Source organism: Oryzias latipes, chromosome 6 (assembly GCF_002234675.1).
Source record: "Oryzias latipes chromosome 6, ASM223467v1".
NCBI classification, from domain to species: Eukaryota; Metazoa; Chordata; class Actinopteri; order Beloniformes; family Adrianichthyidae; genus Oryzias; species Oryzias latipes.
This window is the reverse complement of record NC_019864.2, coordinates 15,579,033-15,588,034: the sequence shown is the minus strand read 5'-3', so window position 1 is coordinate 15,588,034 and position 9,002 is coordinate 15,579,033. Positions and strand designations below refer to the sequence as shown.

At 39.0% G+C, this 9,002-nt stretch overlaps 1 protein-coding gene across 1 annotated transcript; it reads right to left on the bottom strand.

The window, feature by feature from the left end:
- Positions 1 to 132: 132 nt before the first annotated feature.
- On the bottom strand, positions 133 to 7,710 carry sigirr (single Ig and TIR domain containing). Its single transcript, XM_023955743.1, has 10 exons — positions 7,444 to 7,710; positions 6,448 to 6,726; positions 6,061 to 6,256; positions 5,839 to 5,966; positions 5,032 to 5,172; positions 4,804 to 4,947; positions 4,511 to 4,613; positions 4,222 to 4,372; positions 2,657 to 2,834; positions 133 to 498 (listed from the first exon to the last, which is right to left on the bottom strand). The coding sequence occupies exons 1-10, from the start codon at positions 7,514 to 7,516 to the stop codon at positions 329 to 331; spliced, it is 1,563 nt and encodes a 520-aa protein (XP_023811511.1). The 5' UTR covers positions 7,517 to 7,710; the 3' UTR covers positions 133 to 328.
- Positions 7,711 to 9,002: the final 1,292 nt, after the last annotated feature.

The following is a 9,002-nucleotide window of genomic DNA, read 5'->3' as shown; positions in this document are numbered from 1 at the left end:
ACCTTTTTAGTTTCTTTAGCTCACTCAAGTCATTTTGCAGGATAAATGAATCTTATTACACTTTTCATGGTTAAATATACATCTTTGTTAACTCTGCTGTTATTGACACCTGTTAATAAAAAAAAACAAGACTTGAGTAATTTTTTTATTTCAGTTTCTCTGCAGTCTGTTGGAGCCAAAAGAACATGCTTAAACAGTTTGTCACTTTAAAACATTTTTAAGTAGATATTACACAAATCTGTACAATTGAGAAAAGCAATTTTATAATTGAAAATTGAAAAGTGGAGGACTTTGCAGTCTTTACTTTTTATTTTAAGATAAGTGCGGATCAGATGTCCTCAGTGACCAGACAGTAGAAGTCTGAGCGTGCTCCATAGTTGCGTGATCCCAGATCTGACACGTCTAAGTCAGAAGGTTTTGGCTCCACTGCTTTAAGTGGTGCAGCAGGAAGGACGGGTGCCTTACAGGCGAGAGCCCTGTACACAGGCAGGCGGACACCTGAAAACGAAATTTTTGTCCAAAAAAACAACAAAATCAAGCCCACTTTCATTATGAGTTGTAAACAAACACTGAGAATTACCAACCATATTGCCTTGTGTCAGTAAAGAGGAAGAAGGTAGAAGATCAATGTAAGAACTATATTCTCCACAAAGAAACAAAAAACTAAAGAAATGCTACAAATGTCAAGAAGGGAAAAACATTTTCCATTCTGTCAGTAAGGGGAGTGCTTGAACTTTGAGAATACAACAGTAATATCAAAAATCTAACACGATGTTTCACCAATATACAGTCAGGACCATAAATATTTGGACAGAGACACATTCTAATTTCGTTTCTGTACAGTGAATTTTAAATAAAACAACTTAGATGCCATTGAAGTGCAGACTTTCAGCTTTTATTCCATGGGTTGAACAAAAAGATTGCATCAAAATGTGAAAAACTAAAGCATTTTTTACACACAATCCCTTCATTTCATGGGCTTGTAAGTAATTGGACAATTGACTTCCATGCTATTGAATGGGCAGGTGTGGGCAATTCCCTTGTTATGTCATTACGAGTGAAGCAGATAAAAGGCCTGGAGTTGATTAGAGGAATCGTGTTTGCATTTTTAAGATTATGCTGTGAACAGACAACATGCAGTCAAAGGAGCTCTCCATGCAGGTGAAAGGAGCTGTCATTAAGCTGAGAAAACAGAAAAAAACCCATGCCAGATGCTACAGTATTAGGAGTGGTAAAATCAACAGTGTGGTACATCCTGAGAAAGAAAGAAAGCACTGATGAACTCAGCAACGCAAAAAGACCTGGACGTCCACAGAAGACAACAGTGGTGGATGATGGCAGAATCATTTCCACGGTGAAGAGGAACCCGTTCACATCAGTCAACCAAGTGATCAACACTCTCCAGGAGGTAGGCGTATCAATATCCAAGTTTACCATAAAAAGAAGACTGACTGAAAATAGATACAGAGGGTGCACTGCAAGATGCAAGCCACTCATAAGCCTCAAGAATAGGAAGGCTAGATTGGACTTTGCTTAAAAAGCATCTAAAAAAGCCAGCACAGTTCTGGAAAAACATTCTTTGGACAGATGAAACCAAAATCAACCTCTACCAGAATGATGGCAAGAGAAAAGTATGGAGAAGGCGTGGAGAAGCTCATGATCCAAAGCACACTACATCATCAGTAAAACACTGTGGAGGCAGTGTGATGGTCTGGGCGTGCATGGCTGCTAGTGGCACTGGGACACTGGTGTTTATTGATGACGTGACACAGAAGCAGCCCAGAGAATTCTGAGGTGTTCAGAGACAGACTGCACAGATCCAGGTGAATGCAGCCAAACCGATTGGGCGGGATTTCATAATACAGATGGACAACGACCCAAAACATACAGCCAAAGCAACTCAGGAGTTTATTAAAGCAAAGTGGAATATTCTTGAATGGCCAAGTCATTCACCTGATCTTAACCCAATTGAGCATGCATTTCAGTTGTTGAAGACTAAACTTAAGACAGAAAGGCCCACAGACAAACAGTAACTGGAAGCCGCTGCAGTAAAGGCCTGGCAGAGCATCCAGAAGGAGAAAACCCAGCATCTGGTGATGTCCATGAGTTCAAGACTTCAGGCTCTCATTGCCAACAAAGCGTTGTGAACCAAATATTAGTAATGACCATTTTGTTTTCAGTTATTTCATTTGTCCAATTACTTACGAGCCAATGAAATGAAGGGATTGTGTTTAAAAAATGCTTTAGTTTTTCACATTTTTATGCAATCTTTTTGTTCAACCCATGGAATAAAAGCTGAAAGTCTGCACTTCAAAGCATTTGAGTTGTTTTATTTAAAATTCACTGTGGTAATGTACAGAAACTAAATTAAAATGTGTCTCTGTCCAAATATTTATGGTCCCAACTGTATCTGCAAATTTCTCTTTATATTCTTGCTTTGCAAAATAATAAAAAATGCTATTTCACTTTGAGGACTATATTATATTTAATACAAGAACTGAGCAGGTCAAGTTTTTTTTTACACAAACATTTTGAACAAAATGTAACTTTCTATTGAAATCACAAGATTTATCTTCTTTGCATTTTCCAACAAATCATTCGAATTATTAAATGCTTGTCACAAAAATACTTGTTTTTAAGGGGCGGCAGCTCTTACCCAGGTCTCCTGCCGGGTCGATTTCTGAGCGGCAGTCCAGGTAGTCGGGATCAAGGGTCAGCATGGGGTCTTTGTCATCCTGCAGCATAGTCTGAGGATCACCAGCTGATTCCTTATGAAAGAAGACGTGGCGAGGCATGGCTAAAGCCAACTCCTTCCAGAAAACAGAAGAAGGAATCTAGACACCAAAAATACAAATAATATCAGATAGGGGCGTAATGGTACACGTAGTTTGACCAAACTGGTTCATTACAGCATTTTCGGTTCACTTCTGTACCGTTTTGTATTCGTTTTTTTTTTTTTTTTTTTTTGGGGGGGGGGCGCAGAGCGTGGCAGCGCATGTGTGTGTGTGCTCGTTCAGGGTGTGCTGCTCAGTTTGCTGGAACAGCAATAAAAAATGTTTCCTCCAAAAGAACGGAGACTACTTCTATTATGCATCCGCTCTGGAGGCTCTGATAGGATCTCCCCCCCCTAGTTTTCCGACCACGGTCAGAAACCTCATCGCAGGAGGTTCAACCCCCCGAAGATAGCGTATTGCCACAGATTACACATCTAATCTGTTAATGCCCTTAAAATGGCTTCACCTGACTCTAAAAATCAGGTCTACAAGAAAAAAAAATGTGCAAGTTAAATTGTTGGGTTTTTTTTCAGGCCAGTGTTAATCATCCAAAGTTTTTGGTTCCTGATAGCTAATAATTGTATTATTTTATATAGCAGATCACCTACATAGGTTAATTTTATCGTTGTTATATAAAATCAAATACATTTTGCAAGACATTTTTTTCTGCCTTTTTTTATAACGAAAAAATACTGAAAATGTATCATATCGAGCCCTATGAAATTCTGAACCTAATTGGGATTTTAGTATACTGTTACGCCCTTAATATCAGATCAGTCAAAGGCAAAGTAGATTGAGCTTTTACAATGCATAATATTTACAGTTACATTTCTTCTTTTTTTTAAATAAGGCTTCTCAATTTTTCTTCACACAGATCTTAGTTTAAAACCGAGAAGCTGACAGTTTTAGAGTTTAACATCTGTTAAAAAAAAGGAAGCAACAAAACCAAAACAAAATTTTCCTGATATTTTGAGTGTCAACATAAATACCTCTTTTGAACACTTCTAAGAACTATGACATGCTCTTCCACCAACCAACCAACCAAACAAACAGACGTTGACTTGTTAATTATTTCCACTGACAGACAGTACTGTCTGTGCTGTTCCTGCCTGCAGTTATGTACGTCAATTGTAGTGGGCAGGGCTAAGCTGGGGAAAAAAAGCAAACCTTTATGTCACCTAGCAACAAGCACCAGCCTACATGTAGCAACATTTGAATTTAAATCCTCTGAAAGTCAAATAACAGGAAATACAGACACACCCATTCTTTGATAATCACACCCATTAACAGGCACTCCTGAAAGTGTAGAACTCTCTGACCCCGTCAATTTTTTTGCTGTATTTTACTAGTTAGCTGCATTTTTACAGTAAGATATGGCAGCTTGGGTGCAGAAATAAATGTTTCTCTCAAAAGTTGTGTGTAAACAGTAATGCACAGAGGCTCATACCACAGAGTTGTGCCTCCATGTCAGTACGGTGAGGCGATGCTGGTGCGCACCGAGCTGCTGCTTGACCTCAGAACTCATCTGCTTGTACTGCCCGTCCCACATGATGAGGATAGGCTGCTGACATATCTCCAGTAAGTGCAGCAAGCCCTGTCTGTAATCACAAATACAACAGCAGCAACACTGACATGCAGTGGCTAATCTTTATAATGCAATCATTTTAAAAAAATGTTGATTTCAGCAGCAGCTTTTAGGTTTGTCTTTTGTTTCAATGCACCTTTGCAAGTCTCACCTGAAATTATTGAAGCACCAGTCCTGCTCCAGGTAGGCATGAGAAAGGAGAACAATAAGACGCCTGGAGCGACTCATGTTCATTAGGAGCTCTGCAGAAGGTTCTGGGTAAGGTAAAAAAAAAATAAAAAAATATGAAAGGTAGATTTTTTTTTGGGGGGGGGGCACATACAAGACAAAACAATAAGGAAAAAAAAGCTGAGACTTGAAAAAAACAAACAAATGTGTTTTTTTTAAAGAAAAACTGTAACAAAGGCAGAACGTTTTGAACCCAAACTTTTTTTGAGGTCTTACCTGCTCCGGGTAGAATATCATTGTCACAGAGTTGAACTTTGTATCCACTTTGATTTTCCAGGTGAGGTTTGAGAATAAAGTTGACAAACTTTCTGTCAGCGTCATTGTTCACATATGAAATGTAAGCATCGTATAATTTTCCATCTGTGAGGTTACAAACACAGCACAGGTTTATACAGGACAAAAGGACAAAGCAACTTCAGCATGTGACTTCTACAGAATCCTTACCATTAAGTTCATAATCTCCATACAGGTTCCTGTACCAGAGCTTGATATTCAGGTGGCACTGAGAGTAAACAACAGCAGCGACAGTTAAGAGGATGAGGAGGACGACGGCTGCAATAACAGCAGCTGTGTGGCTGGGATTGTCTGACGCCGCATGGAAGAAAAACCAAAAAACAGCATAAAATTATTCAGTTTTCCTTTTCATTGAAGCTTTTCTTTTAAAGTAACATATTTCAATTCTCTGGAAAGGGATGCACTCATTTTTCAAAAGTAGACTATTTGTGACAATTTATGATGATGGAAGTTAAAGAGCCACTCTGAGGAAAACTGTTGTGGCATTTTTCTGATGGACATCTATAAAGACTATTTAGCTCAAAATGGAATTTCTGAGTATTTCTTTATTCAAATCATTATGAATTAAGAGTAGATTAAAAAAATGCTGTTTGAAAAAGCTTGTAGGTTTTACGTAAAATCTACAAACGGCAAGCTACAAGCCTCCAGCTCCACTCCATTTTCTGATGCATCTGTTTGCAGACAGATGTATGTACGTCTTCATTTTCCTTTTCTGAGCTGTCATCTGGCTCAAAACTCTACAGCTGGATAGCTCCAGTATTAGGTTTAGGTTATGAGGGGCTGCACTACTACCGCTCTGAAGAAACTATGTCCTAGACAAAGACAGGTTTATTGATGGTGGCTAAAAACCACATAATCATGATTAAAAGCAGACGGGGAACGCTTAGAAAAAAAAAAGATTTAAAAAATCCTCCGACTGGGTCTTTAAACTCTTCAGTACATCCGAACTTATCTTACCGGAATTCTGTATGACAAAGTCCAATGAACTGTTCTTCATTGTGCAGCTGTAAACGCCGTAGTCCTCTGGCTCTTTAAGGATGATCTCTAACAGACTAAATACCATCAGTTGACCATCACCAGATGGCCTGGAAAAAAAAGAGGACAAAAACCTCTGTTAGCAACATTCACTTCAAAGAAGATATACAAGCATAACCTTATATTCTAAAAGCTGAAAATGACCATGATGATGTGTTGTATGTGTGGTTGCTAAGGAGCTGGCCATTTTTGTGCCACTGCAGCGTCAGGTCACATTGTTCCTCTGATGAGTCCCAGAGGAGGGCGGTGCAGTTCAGCTTCACGGCAGAGCCCACCCTACCCCAAAGTTTGCTTGAGCCTTCACTGGGTTTGAACTCAGGGGGTTTGGCACACTGAGACTCTGCAAAGACACACCAGCATTATTCACAGTAAACTCATTTTAGACCTTTAGACAATAAAGCTTTTTATAATGACTGCCACTGGATGGCACCCCCCCCCCCCCCCCCCCCCCACAGTTACAGTTATGTAATCCTAACACAAACATCTGATATTGGAAATTCATTTTCCCCTTGAAAACATGATATGACTCACCCTTCACTCTGAGGTGCACAGTGAAGGATGCTGTGCTGTTGTCCTGTACCACACAAGTGTAATTTCCTTCATCCTCAAAGCGGATGCTGGGAAAGTCGAGAAAAGTTTGGGTGACCTGACTTGGGAGCCCCCGGCAGTCCTTCAGCCATGTAATCTGAATCTGGGCCGAGCTCTGCGGTGGAACAGATTTTAGAGGGCACTGCAGCCGATATGGAAGAGCTCGCTGGCCCACATACACCACTTGCTCCTCAAATTGGCTTTCATTCACACAGCTCTGGCCTACAAAAGGAAATGATCTTAAGTTTATTAAGAACACACAAACATTGTCACTTTTGCAAACAAAAATCTAATTTCCAAAGGAAATCATTTATTAAAACTCTGAACATCGTTGAGAGATTTTATGAGTTTTTAAACTTGAAGGGGTTAGAAAACAAAAAGGCAGATTTTTATTTAGTGTTTAATGTGAACACATATTTAATTTTATTTAAAAACTTTGCATACACAGTGAAGCCTTGACACAGCATTAAGCATGCTGACAAATGCAAGCAGTTCAAATTTTCCCTTTTACAGGACACACAATCACATTAAAAGAACAAACAAACAACTTAGTGAAATTGTCTTTCCAATTGTCTTTTAAACTAATTCAGGATTTTCCTTTAAATTAAATATTCGAAATTTGTGATACCCATGTGTTCAGCACATACTTAAACCAATTTCTACTAGTTTAAATGTGCTTTTTCTTTTCCTTGCTATTTAAACAAGAGCATCAGGGCCGAAGTTCAGACTTGGTCCCGTTGCTAGGCAACAGTGGTCTCAGGTGACTGCCTGAGTGACTGCGATCCTTTGACCACACGTGCACTGACCTTAACGCCGTGTAACCGCACAGAACTAAAAATCTGCCCGCGTTGCACAATTATTCCAGAAATAAACCTTAAGGACAAGAAAAAGAAAAGTTTCCACCTGACTAAATATATCGATGTCATGATGTATCCTTACCGGTTACGAGGAAAGTCCTGTTCCATAACAACCCGGAACAAAGCAATATGACACCAACCACAATCACAGCCATGAAGCTAAGTCTTATGCTTCTCCGTCGTGTAGTTGAAAACTTTGCCAACAAAGTTGAATTTACATCGCGTTACTGTCTGAGAACCTTTTTTTAATAGTTTGGTTTATCACGGAGCCGCAGGACCGAACGCAAAGACATCAGCTTTCCCGCATGATCAGGTGTACCTTGGCGAACCTGAAGCTCTTTGACGATTGGCCCCCCAAAGATCACATGACCCTTCTGTCAATTCTCACCTGCGCTCTCGTCAAATCCCACAGGGGGGGGGCGACAAAATCAAAAGTAACCATAAAGTTAAGCTGCGTAAAAGTCCCCTAGTATGGAAGCGATTATGTAGAATAAATAAAAAGCAAAGTCAAAATCAGAAATGCTTTTTCATTTTCAAAATGAAAAAGCATTTTTTGACTCAAAAATATAATGAAAAAGCAAACCACCAAAATGCTTTTTCATTTCCTTCCTCAACACAGCTTATTCTGTCACTTATTAAAATTAAAATGAAAATGGTATTTGACATTTCATTTTCAAGACGTTCCATGGTAAATGTGTAGCATAATTCATTTAGAAATGTCTAATTTGACATTCAAAATGGATTAATAGAAATGCTTTTTAATTTTCAAAATGAAGCTGCATTTTTTGACTCAAAATTAAAAAGAAAAAGCAATACTTCAAAATGCTTTATCATTTTATACTTCAACCCAGCTTTTTCTGTCACTTAATTAAAATGATAAAGAAAATGGTATTTGAAATTTCATTTTCAAAAAGGTCCCTGGTAAATGTGTAGCATAATTCATTTAAAAAATGTCTAATTTGACAATTAAAATGGATTAACAGAAATGCTTTTTAATTTTCAAAATGTAGCTGCATTTTTTGACTCAAAATTAAAAAGAAAAAGCAATATTTCAAAATGCTTTTTCATTTTATACCTAAAACCGCTTATTCTGTGTCATAATTAAAACCAAAATGCAAAGAGGGGATTGCATTTGCATTTTAACATCCACCCCGCGCACCTTGTCACAATATTCATTTCGAATAAGCATTAGCAGAGAGGAGGCGGGGCGATGACGTCACTGCTTTCTCCGTGTGTCCGGCTGCTGACTGACGCACACACACGCACCAGGAGCAGACTGTGTGAACTTCTGATGAGTTTCCACAGCTTCTCAGGAATACATAGCAGCATGTCCGCCTTCTGCGATCCTCCTCCTGACGCACCGCAGACAAGCTTTTTTCTTTGGACCGCCAGCTGCCTTCGCATAGCAGAGCGCGAAGCTCCCGACGATCGCTGAAGGCGGAAATGCTGCTGCGATCTGAAAAACCATCATATGAATTTGTGTTTCCAGTGGTGTCCAGAACAAAATAAAGACTGATTCCCAGATATTTACACATTTATTTGCAGCTTTGCGGTGAATTTGCTGTCATTTTGAAAATGAAAAAGCATTTCTGGTTTAGACTTTGCTTTTTATTTATGCTACATAATCGCTTCCATACCCTA